This window comes from Populus nigra, chromosome 7 (genome assembly GCF_951802175.1).
Source record: "Populus nigra chromosome 7, ddPopNigr1.1, whole genome shotgun sequence".
Lineage (NCBI taxonomy): Eukaryota > Viridiplantae > Streptophyta > Magnoliopsida > Malpighiales > Salicaceae > Populus > Populus nigra.
The window spans coordinates 19,333,892-19,352,951 of NC_084858.1; the positions used below are offsets into that span (position 1 = coordinate 19,333,892).

The 19,060-nt window shown below is 29.0% G+C and overlaps 2 protein-coding genes across 3 annotated transcripts; one reads left to right on the forward strand and one right to left on the reverse strand.

The window, feature by feature from the left end:
• Positions 1–792: 792 nt before the first annotated feature.
• On the reverse strand, positions 793–3,447 carry LOC133700199 (uncharacterized). 2 transcript variants are annotated; one of them, XM_062123743.1, is made up of 8 exons: positions 3,243–3,447; positions 3,067–3,156; positions 2,470–2,529; positions 2,334–2,373; positions 2,116–2,209; positions 1,584–1,643; positions 1,410–1,501; positions 793–1,173 (listed from the first exon to the last, which is right to left on the reverse strand). In XM_062123743.1, exons 1-8 carry the CDS (start codon positions 3,347–3,349, stop codon positions 1,087–1,089), a joined length of 630 nt encoding a protein of 209 aa, XP_061979727.1. In that variant the 5' UTR covers positions 3,350–3,447; the 3' UTR covers positions 793–1,086. The 2 variants fall into 2 exon arrangements, with proteins under 2 accessions (XP_061979727.1, XP_061979728.1); XM_062123744.1 differs by lacking the exon at positions 2,470–2,529.
• Positions 3,448–14,358: 10,911 nt separating this feature from the next.
• On the forward strand, positions 14,359–16,831 carry LOC133698669 (E3 ubiquitin-protein ligase RMA1H1-like). The gene is made up of 2 exons (XM_062121680.1): positions 14,359–14,516; positions 15,989–16,831. The coding sequence occupies exon 2, from the start codon at positions 16,017–16,019 to the stop codon at positions 16,716–16,718; it is 702 nt and encodes a 233-aa protein (XP_061977664.1). The 5' UTR covers positions 14,359–14,516; positions 15,989–16,016; the 3' UTR covers positions 16,719–16,831.
• The last annotated feature ends 2,229 nt before the right edge of the window (positions 16,832–19,060 follow it).

Here is a 19,060-nt window from a genome sequence, read left to right on the forward strand (position 1 = left end):
GAGTTACGAGTTTAAAAAGTTAACAAGAGTTGATATTTTTTTTATTTCATTTCCTCTTCCAATATCATCATTTGAAATTGTTTTTTTTTAATCTTTTTTTTCAAGTTATTTGTTATGATATCATATTTTTATAAGAGTATCTCAATTTTATATATTTATTATGAATTTTACTAGTTGAACTTTGCTCAGGACAATATTTTTACTATTTTTTTATTATTTTATTTTTTATTATATTATCAAATTTCTCTTGCTTCATTGAAAGCATAGTTATCTTTTGAAATTTTTTCCCATGTGAAATAAAAATGTAGTCCAGCACGCGAGGTCACAGTAGCAACCCATCAAGTGTATGATTCAAATGAAAATCTATTTTATGATCGTCATGTCAATTCATGTTGAATTATGGTCCTCTACGAAATGATAAATGATCGACTTTAGAAACTTCAAAAATAAAGGAGTTTGAAGCATTCAAACTCAAGGAAAGCATGCTTCCATTCCATGTATCGCTAAACCTATTTTTCTGTCTTTACCTTCTATGATTTGACTAATCTCCTACTAAAGAACTTCATGTTGTCTCGCCAAACCACATGATTTTTATCTACTAGTCATTGCTTAATATTTTCCAATGTCTCACCTAACACTCTTACAACAGAATTTTCTACTGCTACCGTTGGCCAGAAAGTGTAAGTATAAGGTACGACAGAGCCTGTCGCTGGTACATACAACCGACAACAGTTGCATATGCAGGATTGGACTAGTCATGTCCTTGCCAAAAAAAAAAAAAAAAAGGTAATGTCCTAGGAAACTTCAAGCTGTCGGCTACTAACCATTGTAGACTTGTAGTTCGCTAGAGGATATTAACAGATTCTCCACCAGTAACCTAAGTAGATTATAAAAAAAATGTAGACCTAAGTAAAAGTTAAATGGGGACAGGGACATGAAAGAGGAGAATTCTGGAAGAAAATGCATACGAGTTTCCGTGGGACAGCAATATGTAAAAGTTAAAGCATATACTGCTTTGGCTTGGGAGAAGGAAGGAATTGGCTATCCACAGTAAAATGCTTGCAGTAATCTCTACTAATGCAATCTTCAATCCTCAGGAAGGAAGTCCTCATCTGAGGCATATTCCAGGAACGAGCCAAGGCTTTTCCTCAAAATGCAGAAAGTTTTGTCGTCCTGTGTTTCGCAGAAAGAAAAATTAGGTTAATAGTACTGTTGGCATGAAGGTTGGCAGAAATGTAGACGTTCGTTGAAATTTTAAAAAAAAATTAATTCTTTATTTTCAAATCATTTTAATATTATAATTTTAAAAAATATATTTTTATATATTTTTAAAATACTTTAAAAAACAACCAATAATATACTCTCTTATACCCTCTAAATCAATAACTTGATATCTTTAATTAGGCTACCTGCTTTTTCTTTTTCAATGACTCCGCCAATTGAGCAATTTTATCGGCACAGGTTTTCTCATGCTCAGATATCATGCTCTTCTCTTTCTTCCCTGATACGGACCCATAACTGAATGAGCTGTATTGTATTTCACTAGAAGAAAGTGAGAGTCTTATCTTATGTTCAGTCCTTACTCATTTGTTCATATCTCATGCACAGCGTTTCCTTGTCTTCCTCGAATCTTGAAACAGTATCTGCCAAAAAGGATCGACAAATAGCACTAAATTAAAACCAGAAGTTATTATTTGGGATTGAATTTGCTATCATATAGAGAGTAGCATTCTGAAAAGGAAAGAGCAACATCCATTTTGCACAATTTTCAACTTTTACCGATCCTCCCGAAATGATTTTCGAAGTGGCCACGTAAGCAAGCAAGAACATTTCATTTTCAAAATAAGGGCTGAGAATACAGTTAGAAACGACAATATCAAATGGGCAGTTACTATGCTCAATTCGTTTTCATCGTTCCCATCATCATCTGTGGCCTAATCTCCCTCATTTCCATATTGAAGCACCATCTTATTCTATTTCTATGCAGTGTCCACTCCATCCACAATCCACGTATAAAGTTTCGTCAGTCAACAATTGTTGTAGCAGCTCGACATTTAAACATCAGATGAAAAAATACATGAAAATTAAGCCCAGAACTTGGAGTCAACAAAGTACCTTTCTGGGCCTGCAAATGAGTTGCTTTCTCCTTGCAAAATTTGTCATAGATCTCTTGAAACTTAGCGGTCTCGCTCTTCAAGCAATTTTCGCACTACAGACATCCAATCACATAATCACACCCATATGCACCCGTTAATTACACATTCAAAGATCTGAAAAACTAACAATAAACCTAATTTATTCTCATTTTGATCCCCCTTCTGTTCTCTACAAACCTCCTTTGAGCTTTTTGTGAGTGCCTTCGCAAAAGTTTGCCTAACAGTGAAAAAAAAAATGATAAAATTAAACAAGAACATGTACAGAGTACATCTGCAGGTTTTAATAATGGATTGTTTATGCTTAATTGTTAACCTGTCCTTCTCTATTTTAGACTTCAATTCATCAATCATAGACTTGATCTCAGAGCCCACACTGTCCCCATAAAAGAACACGGTCAAATCTTTGTATAAATTACAGAGATCAATAGATTATTAAAAAAAAAAAAACAATAAGCAAAATCAATTCCTAAATTAAATTCAAATAGTTTTTAGAAAACTAGAATTACTAAACCTGTATCGGATCAAAAATTAAATTTATTTAAAAACACATAAAAAAAAATCAGTCTCTACACAGATTTCAAAAAAAAAAACTCTGAAAATATTAGAAACCTGTGAATTAATTATTCGTACGGAATCAAACACTTCATTCAAGTTAATACCACTAAGATACCTGAAGACTACAGAGAATTAGTAAAAGACCATGTAAAATCCAAATTCTAGCTAAATCAGCAAAAATTGAACTTCTTCAATCTCTAAGATAAAATTATTATCCGCGTCTCACAAAAATATATCGAAATTAAAACACACGCGCATAAAATCTATGATTCCACGAAAATATCACTGAAAATATTAGAAATAAAACAAATAACCGATTCATATCTAACCAAAAACGACAATAAACTATAGTGACCTAGAAATCGTCTGTTCGTTCTTCTTTTGACCGTCCTTTTGAGATTTCTCTCTGATCTGCTGTAACGCCGACATTATCCCCTTTATATCACTGCAATTAAGATCATAATCTCAATTTCAGTTTATTTCTTCATTAGCACAACAAGAAATTACTAGATAGAGGTTTTGAAGATGGACCTGGAGAAATCGGGATCGAACTCGTCCTCGACTCGGAATTTGGATGCCGATTTGGTAAGTAACGACTCGGCAACTCGCTTTTTGGAGCTTGTTTTCGCTGCTGACATTTTTGAGTGAGTATTTTCTGGAATTAAAATTGAGAGAGAAGGAGAGATTTTTGAGTTGTGAGATTCTGTTGGAAATTGGAGAGTGAGGGGCGTTTTGTGCGTGTGGCGCGCCTTTAAATTTGGTTTCTCCTTTTCAAATTCAAATGTTTTCGCTCCAGTTTAGTTTTTGTGGGGTTAATGAGCTCAGCTCCTTCTATTCTCAATATTTTCTCAATGAGGTCCTTTACTTTCGAAACTTTCTAATCCAAACCTTATACGACGAGTTTGTTAACACTGTTAGATCTTCCTTTATTAACGGTGTTATTTGACTGTTAACTTTGAAATATTTTTATAATATACTTTTTTTATATTAAAAAACATAAAAAGATGAGAAATAAATTAAAAAATTAAAAAATTACAAATACAAAAATAACTCTTGCCAATTTTGTCTTTCCTTGATTTTATAATTCCATCTTTATTCATTATAAATAATAATTATAAATGAGGGAAATAATTAATTATATAAAAAGAACATCTTGGATACTTTTTTTATTTTTTTTTCCTTTTTTTAATTTGAATTCATTATATTACTAATATATGTTTTCATTAGTTAAATTATTTTTTAATTTCTAAAATGTTTAGTTATACATGAGGAAATAATCTTTTTCTTCTGTTTCTTAGTTATTTATGTATTTTTTATTTTATTTTTAAAATCAAATATAAAATATCATGCTCTAAATAATAATTCTAAATTAAGGATTATAGTAGAAGGTTTGGATTATGACCACACCCCAGGGCTCATTAACCTAATTTTTTTCTAATTCATCATTAGGTTTTTTCACCTTGCAACCAAGTCAACTATTTTAAATCTATTTTATTTGCACTAACACCTATAAAATTTCACCATGACAAGTGCCATTAGCATATGCATTTTCACTTTCTTCTTGTAAAAAAATAATGTTTAATCTAAAATTTCAAGTTGTTCGTGTTATTTTTGTATTAACTTTCTAATATATTCTCTCAATTGAAAATATTTTAAATTTAAAGTTTACATAGATTCGTTACAACTTTATATTTAATTTTTTATTTTAATTATAAAAATGAGAATGATAAAAATTAAATTTGTGATTATTTAATCATTAAAGCTTCAATATTATATTAAATATGTTAGTATATATGCTATGTGGTTGATTGATTAGTCACATGTGACATTAATGTTGTTTATGTAAACATATTTATTTTTTAAAAGAGGTTTTATTTATTTTTAATATTCATTAAATATTTAATTGATGAATATAGATTAAAGATAAAGTCTTAGAGACAAAAATATTTTGCAAAGAAAATTACAAAATTATTATAGTTATGATATTTTTATTGCATTAAAATATTGTTTTTAAATGTTCATAGTCAATACTATATTAGAATTGAATATTAATTAGAGTTGTTGGTATTGATCTATTTTATGCTCTCTCTTTTTTCATGAAATAAAACAATTGTTCTCGTAAGTCGAGATATGAGATATACTTAAAACTAATATGTAAATGTTTGTTATATGACAAGTACACTGATCTGACCAGCATTAGAATTTCATACGAAGAGATCACTTGTGTTTATAAAAAAAACTCATGTGACTGTTGTCCAAGTGATTCTTAGTCTTCAGATCACTAAATTATCTTATATAGATAATGTTATACTTTGATCATGTTACATGTTATCCTAGTAAAGGGGTAACAAATAGACACATATCAAGTATAACATAAACTATATAAAGGTGTTTGAGTAATCAAGAGAAGACGCATCACCTTAAGTGAATTAAAAAATATATTTTATTTATTCTCAAATAGTATTGATTGTAGATCTTTGTGTAAGGTGAAGTGAAATTTGAAAAGAGTTTCAAATCTTATTAATATAACCAATAACTATGGTGTTGAGAACAAACATGATTTAATAGTGTAGACACACTTCATATTATAATATCTAAATCAAAATATTGTTGATGAAGGGATAATAATTATACTAAGACTGAAAGGTTAAATTAAATCACTTATAACTTTTCTAATATTGGAGGGATCATGACACGTAGTTAGACATTGTAATTGATCTTCAAATATAAACCAATCAATTATTTAATTGATAATAAATCAATTTGTTTTATTTATTTAATCCTATTTTATTTAGAATTGTAATTTATATTTCAACTAATTTATTAGGAAACTTAATGAGTTACATGCGTAATAATCATTGATCATAAATTAAACTAGTATGATTAATCAAGTGTAACTTGATTGTAAATAAGTTTTAGAAATTGAAAACTAGATTGTAATCAGTGCAAGGAATTTCAATTCTAGAGCTTAAACAAAATCAAGTACAGACCTAATTAGATAAAATTTTAAAACTTATTTACACTTGAAAAATACAAAAGAAAAGAGCTAGCACTCAAAAGCACATCAATTCCTCTCTTCTATAAGGGTTTAAGAGATTTATCATTGGTGATTTATGTGGATTATTGTTAGAAGTTAGACACTTGAACGACTTGTGGTTTGTAAAAACTCTGCCTTGAAGTAATTATTTAAAACTAAAAAAACATTTGATCTTTAGATAATCTATCTAACAAGATCATTGAAACTCTTGAAAAACTCTTAAATTTATTATTTCTGATGCGTATATGTGTTTTTGAAAAACCCAACAAAATAATCATCTCAATTTAAAAGCTCGAGCTATTAGATAAAACTTTAAAAAATATTTTTTATATTAATTCTCTAATAGTTTTAATTCAGGCATAATTATCAAAGTCACTACAAGAAATTTTTTTGATAACCTTTCTAAAAATATATTCAACTTCATTTTCAACAATCCCTAACATTTACCAACCACCACTATCATCATAATCTTCATCATCATTACCATAAACCTTGCTACCAATAAATTCAAAGCATACCTGCAAACACAAACCCATAAAACAACAACTACAATTACTACTTCATGCAACCCTTCCGGCCAAAAATCAAATCTACCAGTGCTGAAACTAGGAACAAATCTCAATATTCAATTTTTAAAACAATAAAAATTAATAGTGATAACAAAGATTATTAGAAGTTGGCAATGTGGTGAGGAGATAGTAATGGAGAAAAAGTACTACGAAGGGAGGTAGATTTTAGGAAGAATTTTTAGTTTTGGATGTTTGATCTTAGAGAAAGTGAAGATATAGAGATTTGGTGTTTTAGTTATTTGGGATTTTGGATCAAATTAAAAGAAATAAGATATTGTGAAAGAGAAGGGGTATTCTTATTTTTAAAAAAATTTCATTCTGTTTTATAAAATATTTTTTATTTGAAAATACATCAAATAATATTTTTTTATTTTAATTTTTTTTTGACAACAACATATCAAAATAATTTAAAAACATAAAAAAATATTAATTTAAAATAAAAAAAACAAAATATTTTTTATTTTTTAAAAAAACGTATTCAAAATGTAAAAATAAAAGGTTAAAAGGGATGGCACGATTTTAACATTTTAAAGCGCTGGGGTTGTTCAAGGAAAAGTTGGATTTGTCCGACAAAAAATATTGGAATTCAAACTAGATTGTCAATAACACGACAGTAAATACGTGGTGGTTGATAAGCTACCAACCTCAACTTGAATTAGTCCGAGAAAACAATCGTACGAACATAGTGATAAATTAAGCATAGAAAGGTAAAAATCTGATTTTGTGGTTACGGATGCAATAATTATCCAAAAGTTTGGAATCTTAAACCAAGATAAGCTCACTAATATCACGAATTAATTGTTTTTCAGCCCTGGGAATGCGGTTTAAATGAAGATGGGTCGAAATTTATTTTTTTATTTTTTAAATTATTTTAATATGCTGATATGAAAAAAAAATAAAAAAAATATTATTTTAATATATTTTTAAATAAAAATATTTTGAAAATAACTTTACCATGCTTCCAAACACTAATTTTTATTTAATAATAGAATTTCAGGAAAATGGACGTTCAGGGAAGTGTAGCTGATTGAATTTCTAAGTTTAGCTTGTTTTGGCCAATAGTGTTTCATTGACTTGCGTTGATAAAAAAAATGCCCATATATGTATTCATTCTTGGAATAAAAAACTTCAAAGAAAATAAAATGAACACTTCTGGTTAAAATATTAAAGAAATTCCTAAGTAAATTTCAATCCATAAAAAGCAAATACATTATCTAATAATAACTTCAGAGAAAATAAAATAATATATTTTTTCTATTATCAAAATCAAGCGACTTTTCTTTTTAATCTCTCAAATAAAAAACTAAAATATATTAAGAATTAAATTTTAGACCAAAATTTAATTCAAAAAATATTGAGGTATAAGATTTATAGTATTAAGGATTAAATTAAATTTTTTGAATGAACCTTGAAATCATTATCTATTTATAACATCTTTTTTACTTGGTTTTCTGTCTTTTAATTTTATTTTTAATCAAAGAATTTTATTTAATTTTTCTTGAATATAGCAAAAAAATAAATGCAATCACACCAAATTTTTTTTTGAAATACCAAATTAAAAAAATTTATGAACAATAATAAAATGGTGCACAATATGAGCTGAACGGTACTACTCAAGGTTGTCAATTCCGTTTCGGTAGGTGTTTCGTTTTTTCAATTGGAATGGAATGTTTCAGTTTCGGAGTGTTTCGGCGTGCCATTTCGGGGTTATACTGTTCATATATATATATATATATATATATATATATATTCAACAAACATAATTCAAATTTAAGATAAATTAATTATAAATTATGCAATACAAACACAATGCCAAACAAATATAATTTCAAAATTTAAAATATTTTTAAATAGTCAAGATTAAATAGATCTTTAACTTAAAGTAATTCAACTTAAACAAAATATCAAAATATTATGAAAGTAAAATGTTTTAACACAAATATTTTAAATATAAAGTTAGATCAATGTTATTAAGGCTAATGAAATCTAAAGCATCCCTTGTTTTGCTCAAATTCCTACAAAGTATAAACATGAAAAAAACAACATGAATATAAACCATATATATTAGTGATAAATCTAATTTTAAAAAATTAATATCATTGTTAATGAAAATAGTAATAATAATTTTCAATGTTATTATTAATATCATTGTTATAGAAAATAGTAATAAAAAAGAGCTTTTTATAATTGGGTGATTTAATTAATTAAATTGAATAAGGTTCAATTTGATTCAATGGCTTTTCAAGAGCGGAACGGAACATGTGGAATGGAACCGGAACGTTTCGGGCGGAATTTAGCCGAAAAATCCGGAACGGACCGAGATTTAAAATGAGATGAAATTTGTTCCGTTTTGTTTCGTTTTTTGAATTGGTATGGAATATTTCGATCATTCCAAGCGGAACAGAACAGAATTGACAACCTTGGTACTACTCTCCACACACGTTTTTTTTTTTTACTTAATAACCGAGCACTATGTATACTGATGTGTCACGCTAAGGATAGAGAAATTGGAACTCAGATCTGTCCTTTATGTTCCTTAGTGCTTGCCTTGCCTTGCCTTGCATTGCAAGTTACTAACTGCTATTTCGCATGCGAGTCCTCCCCCAGCCTGTGATACATACCGAACTCACAACTGGCCAGTCTACTTCTTGATAAATCGCCTTCTAGATGGACCTTTTAGAACTTATTTAGAAGTGTGGTTTATAGTTTTTTTTTAAAATATTTTTTATTTTTTTCTTTTTAACTCTAATTCATAAAAACTATAAAAAATTAATTTTATATAAAATACTTTTTTAAAACAATTTTTAAAACAAAAATTACAATACTCTCAAACATTTATAGTTTTTTTTTTAAATATTTTTTATTTTTTTCTTTTTAACTCTAATTCATAAAAACTATAAAAAATTAATTTTATATAAAATACTTTTTAAAAACAATTTTTAAAACAAAAATTACAATACTCTCAAACATTTATAGTTTTTTTTTTAAATATTTTTTATTTTTTTCTTTTTAACTCTAATTCATAAAAACTATAAAAAATTAATTTTATATAAAATACTTTTTTAAAACAATTTTTAAAACAAAAATTACAATACTCTCAAACACTCATTTAAACTACAAGCACTTTACAACTTCTACTATCATTTCCTTTCAATAATGCCAATTACCATGAATTTAATGTTGCTAATAAATTGACTACCGAATACTAATAAATTATTTGGAATTAATTTTTAACTGTAATTAAATTCAATTATAGTATATAATTTGAATTTAATTGATAAATAAATTAAATTTACATGTTTGGGAGAGATAAGATTCAATTCATTTTATTTTTTATATTACTCTTATTACCTTTATCTTATTTCTTTAAAGGTCTTTAAAAATAAAAGGTAAATGAGTGTTTTGAAAAAAAAATTAGTTTTAATATTAAATTTTGCTTTTTTAAAATTGTAGATCTGAGGGGCCGATCTCCAATTTATTTTCATGGTATTTTTAAAAATTAAATTTAAAATATTATTAACACTCACAAGATTTCAAATATAATGAAATATTATTCATATAATTCCAACCAAACTGTAAATTATTGCCGCTGTAACAACAAAGTCCTATCATGTTCCTTTCTTGGTTATAAAAAAAGAAAAGAAATGAATATGTACTTTCAATATGTTTTTATATTTTTAATTGAGTTAATTTTTATATTTTATTCTTAATTTAAAAAAATGGAGAGAAGTGTGGTCACGTGTGATTTTTTAAAAAAATAATCTTTAATCGGTATATATGTCACGTGCTTTAATATAATAAGGATAATTCAGTTAATTTCTTCATAGATATTGGGCTATCTTAATGTAACATCAAGTTATGTGTATGACTCATTTAGTTAATTTAGATGAAAAAATAATGTTATAATAAATTAGAAACTCAGTTATTTTATATGGGTAAAATTAAAGATACAACGATAAATAAATAAATAAAACTTACCTTATTATATGATATGAGAATATACCAATTCACTCCCGCTTATAAACAGTCCTTAATTAATTCTACTTGTATAGTTTCCAAACACAGCGGATCAGGTCCTTCCAAATCGGATGTGCCAAAAGACAAGACAGGCTGCGCCCAACTGCTATAATTTTATAATAAAATATCGAAATAATTAATTAAGATTCTATGAGATTAAAGGATATGAGAGTGTGACGTGTGAGCCACCCAGAAATGTAGTGATATATAAGGTCCACTTGAGCTTTGTGTCCTTTAACTTTCTGCTCCTGTAACCTTGTCTATATATTAGCCTTTGTGTTTACTTTACTTCGTGGGGTTTGACTTTAGGTACTGGTAGGTAGTGTTTGTTTTAGATACTTTTTTAAAAAAATATTTAAATTTTTTATTTAATTTTTAATTTTTTAATTGTTTTGATATATTAATGTTAACAATATTTTTTTAAAATATATTATTTTAGTGTATTTTTAATATAAAAAAATTTAAAAGACAACTACTAGTGTAAGATAGCAGCATGTGATAGGAAGGAAAACAAGAAAAATAAATTATAGAATAAGGTGAAGATAGATTAGAAAATTCCACAAATTCAGATAGTGCTATAGCAACCTTTAACATGAGGAATAAGACAAGAAATATAAAGTATAGAATAAGGTGAAGATAGATTAGAAAATTCCACAAATTCAGATAGTGCTAGCTATAAAAACATACAATAATCAACAGTGCCTTTTGATAATAATAAACAGGTGTTAAAAGTATGGTAGTGATTGTTTTTTTAAAATATTTTTATTCAGAAATATATTAAAATAATTTTTTAAAAAATTATTTTTAACATTTGCATATCAAAATGATTTTAAAAAATAAAATAATAATTTAAAGTAAAAAAATATAAAAAATTATTTTTTTCAAAAACACTATTGAATTATAAAAATAAAGAAACACTTAATTTGCCCACATGTCACTACGCAGTTGGATTATTCTTTTTGGGGCTTTGTGGAGCTCGATTGGTCAGATTGTAACTAATAATAATAAAAAAAAGGAGGCTGACACCTAGGTGAGCAACCGGCCAAGAGCACGAGATTAGACTTGAATAAAAAGTGATGACCCCTAGCAGAAAGAAAAAGACTTGGGACAGGTTAACGTGGAGCCACGATCAACGCAAGAGACCTGCCTGCCAGGGTTGCAAGAATTATAAAACAAAGATCTGGTAACCATGTCACGAGCAGAACTTCTAGAAAAGGGACGCTGCTGTTGAATTTTAGGCGTTCTTGTTCATCTAGAAGGACTCGTTTTCTTCCCAGGGTTCTACCGGTCCTAGCTGATGTCTCTCTGTTCTAGCTCCATATGATGTCTGTGAGGGGCGATGTATGGGCAAATATATATCCAACTGTCTTCAGCACCTGCGACGTTCATGAATGTAGTTTCAAACGCTAAATCATCTAGGTTTGTTGATCAAGGGAATAGATCCTGGCCTAAATCAGAGCCGGTTCAAGGTTAACGATAACGTTTTAAGATATATATATACGTTTGATAAATAGATAATCTTCATTTTATACTTGAGACCTTTTATTAAATGAAAACAATTTTTATTTCATAAAATATATCTTATTTATTTTTGAAATCTAATATATAGTTTGTTATCATTTAAATATTTTTTAAGGAAAAAGCAGGACAGCATGCGCGCGCATATTAAATATTGTTATAGAAATATATTAAAATAATATATATATATTAGAAAAAATTATTTCTAACACTGCATGATAAAATAATATTTAAAAATTAATTTAAAATAAAAAATAATAATTTTAATAAAATTACGGTCCAGCCACTAGCCAAATAGGCTAGACCTTACCTCGACACCTTGAAGCCTCGTACCTAACCTCAGCTCTTTAGGCACCCCGAATCTGGCACTATCTCATCCAAACTCTAAGCACTTTGGACTAGCTAGGTCCTGGACGATTCCGGTTCCCTAGTCTAGGTCTCACACCGCACCATGGACGTCCCAAACCAATCTTGGCATAATCCCAAGCCTCCTCGAACCTTGTCCTCGACCGATCCTAGGCATGATCCATGCCTATTTTATTATTGAACCAAATGACCTCCAAAATATATTACTATAGCGTAAAAAACTAGTTTTAAGAACTTTTGAAAACCAATTTTTGTTTGCTTTTAATAGCTTTCAAAACTTTTAGTCAATTTTATATTTAAAGAAAAAACATAAAACGAAGAGAAACAATTTTTCATATTTTGTTAATATAAAATTAAATTAAATCAAATTTTAAGGAATAAAATTGAAAAAAAAATTCAAAAAAAATAATATAGTAATAAGAAGTTTAAGGACCAAATTTGATATAATCAATAAATAAAATATAAAATTTTTAAATTTTTTACAATTTCTGAAAAATGTTTTTCGTCTAAAATAAAAGGAAAATACTTTTCTGAAAATCAAGCTAATTTTTTTTAAACTGAAAAGTGTTTTTCGTTGATCAATTTATTTAATGACAAATAAACACAGAAAAATTTTAAAAAATAATTTTTAAAAACTATTTTTCATGAAATAAATAAGAACTCGAAGATCAATTCTATTACATTAAGTACAAGATTCAACATATAATGCATTTGTATTGGACCATACCATAATTTTTTAAAGAAAAATATTTTTTATTTTAAATTTTTTATATGTATTTTTTTATTATTTTTATGATAATGCTGATATTAAAAATAAAATTTAAAAAATAAAATATATATTATTTTAGTAAATTTATATAAAAGAATACACTGTAAAAATTGAAAATGGAGGTTCTGGGTCCAATTTTGGTGCAGTAATTAATACTTTGACTTTGGCTAGAAGTTTCGAGTACCGGAGACTATAAGCATTTTGAAAAAAATTGCAACTTACAATTAATCCATTCACATAGTTTTGCGATTTTTTTAAAAAAATTAATATAATGTCTAAGTTAGTTTAGATGTATCTCAACTAATCCTATGAATTCTGAAATTAATGACCATATAAGTCTCAAATAACCATTATATAAATAACCACAGAGCTCGAATATGAAATTATAAAAAAAATAAACCTTTTAATTCTAAGTTTTTACCATTAAACCACCACTTAGATAGAGAGTTTTGTTTTGCAAGATCTTGGATTGCCGTAACGTGATATACGTAACAAGCTTCTTAATTATTTGATAAGTTCTCGCTTGATTTTGCAGAAAGTTGGGTATAAATTAAAGATAAGTCGAGCGAAGGTCTAAATGAAATCATAGTGAATATGAAGCGTATAATCCAACAAATTTATTTAAAAAAACACAATCTAAATTAAATAAAATCCTCTTTTGCACGATAAACTGTCACAATCATGAGTGGTATTTTCTATAATTGTTTTTAATAAATTGAATAATTTTAAAATAATTTATTGTATGTTTAGTATCGTGTTTTTAATTGTATTTTATTATGTTTTAAAATTTTATTTATTTTGAAAATAAATATGAATTTGATGATTTTTTTTTAATTTTCTTTGATGATTTTGATTGGTTGATATTAAAAATAAAATAAAAAATTAATTATTTTAATATATTTTTAACCAAAAAAAATCTTATACCATAATACAAACTTGCATTTAGATCTCGTTTAACATTGAGATCCAACTATATTTTCTAAAAGTTTAATTTTTTTAGATTTGAATTAATATTTTTTTTGTATTTTTAAATTATTTTAATGTGATAATATTAAAAATAAAATTAAAAATTAAAAATAAATATTATTTTAATATATTATCAAATAAAAAACATTTTAAAAAATAATCATTATCACAATCCTAAATAAATAGTTAAACATCAATTACAATTAAGTTTTTCCTTAAACAATATTAAAAACACATTTTTATATTATTATAATACATTTTGATAAATTGAATGTATTTTTTTCATTACTACTAACTCCGAGCGGGACCCACACATGTCAAAGCGCCTCCGTAATAATCGAAAAAAATAAACAAATATAATCTTAAACGAAACGGACGTTGGATTCCCCCTTATATATAAACCCCACCCTAGAGATTACGCTTCATCAATACCCTTTGCCAATCTCTTCCCCGCTCTATTTCTCTGTCTCATCTGCAAAATTTCCATTGAAGCTTACTCGAAGCCTCTAATTTAATCAAGCCAAACGAACACGCTGTTATTTTATCTCTAATTTCCTTTTCAGGTAATCTTTAGTTGATTGGTTATAGGCTTCTTTAGCTGATGTTTTTTTTTCTTTGTTTCTTGTGCTTCATTTCTTATACTTTGTTGTTTGTTTTGATTCTTGATTTGTGATTTTGGCATAGATCTTGGATCTCTATCTTTTGTTTTTGGTTGATTGAAATGTATAGTGTATTTTGTTAGGCTTCTAGGAAAGAGGGGGTAAAGGCAAGGAAAATGAAGGAAAATAGCTTAATGAGAGAGGAACGAGATTTGATTTATTCTGATTTTCAATTTTTTATTTGTGTCAAAGTGGCAAAATTCGCTTTAAAAGTGGAAGAATCGCACAATTTTTAGGTCCAATTCGACTTTTTTTTTCCTTCTTAGCCATCTTTGAGAAAAACCCCTACAAAATTTTAGATTTTGTTTTTGATATGGTTAATTTCACAATTACTTAGATGTTGTTTCCAGGTTCCTTGTTGATGCTAGTGATCACCGTTACTTAGAACCAACTTTTTTTTTTAAGTTATTGCTATCTTTCTGAGTTCATGGGTTCTAGAAAGAATTTTATTTATTTATTTAATTTATGGTAGTTTTTTCTGTCATAGATTATAATATGATTTAACAAGAATCCAATGCTTGGATATTTTTTTTATTTGACTCAGCTTTTATATATATATATATATAATTTTGAAGGGTCAGTGCCTGGTCATTTTATATTTTAATTTTTTCCATGATTTACCAGTTCCAACCTCATAAACTCGACACATAATTATTTAATTAATTAGATCTTGGTTTAAATTAACAATCATTTTGCTGATTATTCAATCCTTCGTTGTCACTTTCACTGGGCCAACAAAAAAGAGATTTAGATGAATTTGCTTTGTGCTTGAAGAAGATTAGTCAGAACTTGGACTTTAATGGACTAAAAGGCATGCGATATTGAATTCTGTAATGATTTTTTGTTGCGTGGGGAACTGCTCTTCCTGATCTTATCTGTGTTCAACTTGTTCTTCATGCCTTATTTTTTGTCTTTGAAAAGTTTGGTTTTTCTTAGTATGTACGTGGTTTGTCTTCCTAGGATTTAGAAAGCGGTGCTTATCTAGAATGTTCAAAGTATATGTTTAAGCCATGTACTTCATCATTGCTTTTTCAAGAGAAATGAATTTGGAAATCGTAAAACGAAATTAAACCAAGAACACTAGAGGCTGTTTGTCCTTCGGCTTCTGTTTTTTAGATATTTTTTAAAAAATATTTTTAGCTTGAAAAAATATTAAATTGATGTTTTTCTATTTTAATTTTAATGATATAAAAATATTAAATATTATACACGCAAGTGGTATCTTTACTGGTTCTTTATTCTTGCCCAGTTCCCCTTCCAAGTAGTGAGTTTCAGATTGTGTATTAATGGAAGTTTATAAGTTAGTTTGGTGCTTCAACTTGGTTGATGAGGGAAAATTGTTACTGATCTGGTTTGATTTCTCTTATCTATTTCAGAGTTAAAGAAGGACGTGAGAATAGATCCATGGACTTTGAGCGATATTTTGCCCAGGGATGGAAATCAGTTTCAAGTGCAGCAGCCGACGCCGAAAGTTTTAGTGGCTGTTTTGACTGTAATATCTGTTTTGATTTTGCACATGAGCCAGTAGTCACCCTCTGTGGCCACCTCTACTGCTGGCCCTGCATTTACAAGTGGCTCCATGTCCAGAGCGCCTCCCTTGCCTCTGATGAGCATCCGCAATGCCCAGTATGCAAAGCTGATATATCTCACGCTACCATGGTCCCCCTCTATGGCCGTGGCCAAGGCTCAACTGAAGCTGAAGGCAAGGCACCATATAGGGGTATGATCATACCTCCCAGACCTTCAGCTTGTGGTGCTCAAGGTGTCATGTCGAACACATCTAATACCAGCCAGCGGCTTCCATATCGTAATCCTTACCAGAGCCATAACTACAATTCTAATCCATATGGCAGTTTCGAAGAGGCTTCCCCATCACCATTACTTAACCTTGGAGACCCTACGATGACTGGTTTGCAGGAACCAGTTGTTGGGATGTTAAGGGAGATGGTTTATGCAAGGGTTTTCGGTGCATTTCCAAGCTCATATCACTTGACGGGAACTAGTAGCCCCAGGATGAGAAGGCATGAGATGCTGGCAGCGAAGTCATTGAACAGAATCTCAATTTTTCTCTTCTGCTGCTTTCTCCTTTGCCTTGTTGTATTTTGAAACACAGTAATAGGTTATTCACCATTGTTCATCTGTATATTTTGTGAAGAGCAACGGATCGGAGGTTATGGAACATCTTAGATCAGATAATATATATGAGCCGATTTTTTATATTTAACTAGAAATACATGCCGTTTTATCAGGTACATGTGGTTTGATCAGTCATGGTGTGAACCTGAACATTCTTTCATGAGAACTAATGCTGAATGTGCAGGTTGTCAAATCTGACTTTCACTGTTCCATCATAAGCTTGCAACGCTATTGATGGCTCTCTCTGCTTTCAACTAGATTCATAGTCTTTAGTAGGGATGTTCAAAAAAACCGACCAACCGATTAAACTGAAAAAACCGAGAAAAAATTAATTGAAAAAACCGAACTGATAAAAAAATCAAATAAACTGATTAAAAAATAAAAAAAATCACCTTATCCAGTTCGGTTCCGATTTAAAACAGCTTAAACTGATTGAATCGGACCAAACCGAACCGGTTTAAAAAAAGGTATAAAACAACCATTTCTAACCCTAATTCACTTTTCTCCTTTCCAATCGCCACCCCCCTCTCCCTTTCCAGCCTTCCCTTCCCTTTTCCTTCCTCTTCCCAGCTTCCCCTTCCCCTTCCCCTTTCCCTTTCCCCCTTCTCAGCCGCCCCACACCCTTCCCCTTTTCCCCTTCACCCTTCTTAGCCGCCCCACCCTCTTCCCTTTCCCCCTCCCAGCCTTCCTTTTCCCCTTTTCCCTTCCCCAAAAGCAAGTGAACAATGGTTATCCAAGCTCTCTCTGCAGATCGTAAGACATCCCTTTTGGCTAATTTATCTTGTTTCTTCTTGTATCTTGTTTTTAAGGAACATGGGTTTCCATGGGGGTATATTTTGATGAATCTTATGGGATTCAACCTGGCATTGTATATTCTTTCCCGATTACCTGCGAGAAGGGCAAATGGTCCATTGTGCAGGGTATAAAATCCGGTTATCACTGTTACCATAGAACAGTCCGGTTTGATTATTGTATGGTTTGATTATTAATATACAAATATTTCTTAACATTATCTGAAAGGGGAAGGGGAAGTGAGTGAACAATGATTATCAATGTTACCATAGAACAGTCTGTTTTTTTTGCTAAAAAACGACCTGAACCGAACAAAACCAGTTTGGTCCGAGTTGTATTAATAAAGAATATTATTTTCTGGTTATCAATGTTACCATAGAACAGTGTTTAGTGTGTTTGGTATTGTGGTAGTTCTTGTAGTTGTGCTTTGAAAAAAAGTAATTTTATAAAAAGTACTTTTAGTTGAGGTTGGTTTGAAAAAATAGGTATTTGGTTAAAACTGTGGTTGAAATTGAGGTTGAAGAAAAAGTAATTTTAATGTGTTTGGTTAAGAATGCTTTTGAAATTGAGGTTATAAAATAATTTTAAAAAATATATATTAATATTGATGGTTTTTAATTTAAATATCATGGATTTAACTATTGCTATTACATCATGAAATAAATCACACTTTATATAAAAAAATTACTTTAATAAAAAACTATCTACAATTTCATTACGTACAAAATTCATCCGACAAGAACTACAAAATTAGGTAAAATATTATTAAGAATAAAATTAAGATTACAGTACGAGTAAATTTAATTCATCTTGAACTAATTATTTTTTTAAAAAATTGTTGTTCACGTTCACGTTCATGTAAACAGTGCGAGTGAAATCAATTAACTGTAATGGTTTTATAGGAAAAAAAACTGTTCAGTGAACAGTGGAGGCATGCCTTTATTGTTTTTGAAAAAAAAAGAAAAAAACTGTTCAGTGAACAATGAAAGCATGCTCCACTGTTTACTGAACAGTAGAGCACGAATCAGGATTTTGATCGCGTAGGAAATAGCTCCTAACTACCTTTTTTATATATATATATATATATATATATATATATATATATATATATATATATATATATATATATATATATATTTCAAATACAGCAGACCGTGAAACTCATAAATAATAACACGTGTTTGTTAATTAACCAAACAGCTTGTTGCATGAAATCACATAAAACATAAACGCTACCACGTTTTCAAAGAATTTCTTAGAGTTGAGGCATGTTTGCGGTTCTAGAAGACTTCCTTTGCCTCCTGATGGTAGCTTGGCCTTTTATTCCCAGCCCGGGGACTAAGGAAATAGGGCCGAAGTGTCCCGAGTCCCGGCCATTACTTACATAGATGAAGGACAGTATTGCAAAGCAAAGCCACGGCATGTGTATGTCTGACCACCTTAACCAGTACATGAACTGGGGCGGCGCCAGAACCACGGGCACAAGCCTGAAGGAGGAGACCGTGGGGAAGAAATCATGT

Bases quoted from the DNA above. Each gene is read 5' to 3' on its own strand.
- LOC133700199 (XM_062123743.1), bottom strand. From the start codon at position 3,349: ATGTCAGCAGCGAAAACAAGCTCCAAAAAGCGAGTTGCCGAGTCGTTA. The intron at 2,530-3,066 runs GTCACTATAGTT...TTATGGGGACAG, and splicing joins AACGAACAGACGATTTCTAG to TGTGGGCTCTGAGATCAAGT. The intron at 1,644-2,115 runs GTACTTTGTTGA...CCTTTTTGGCAG, and splicing joins TCATTTGCAGGCCCAGAAAG to ATACTGTTTCAAGATTCGAG.
- LOC133698669 (XM_062121680.1), top strand. From the start codon at position 16,017: ATGGACTTTGAGCGATATTTTGCCCAGGGATGGAAATCAGTTTCAAGT.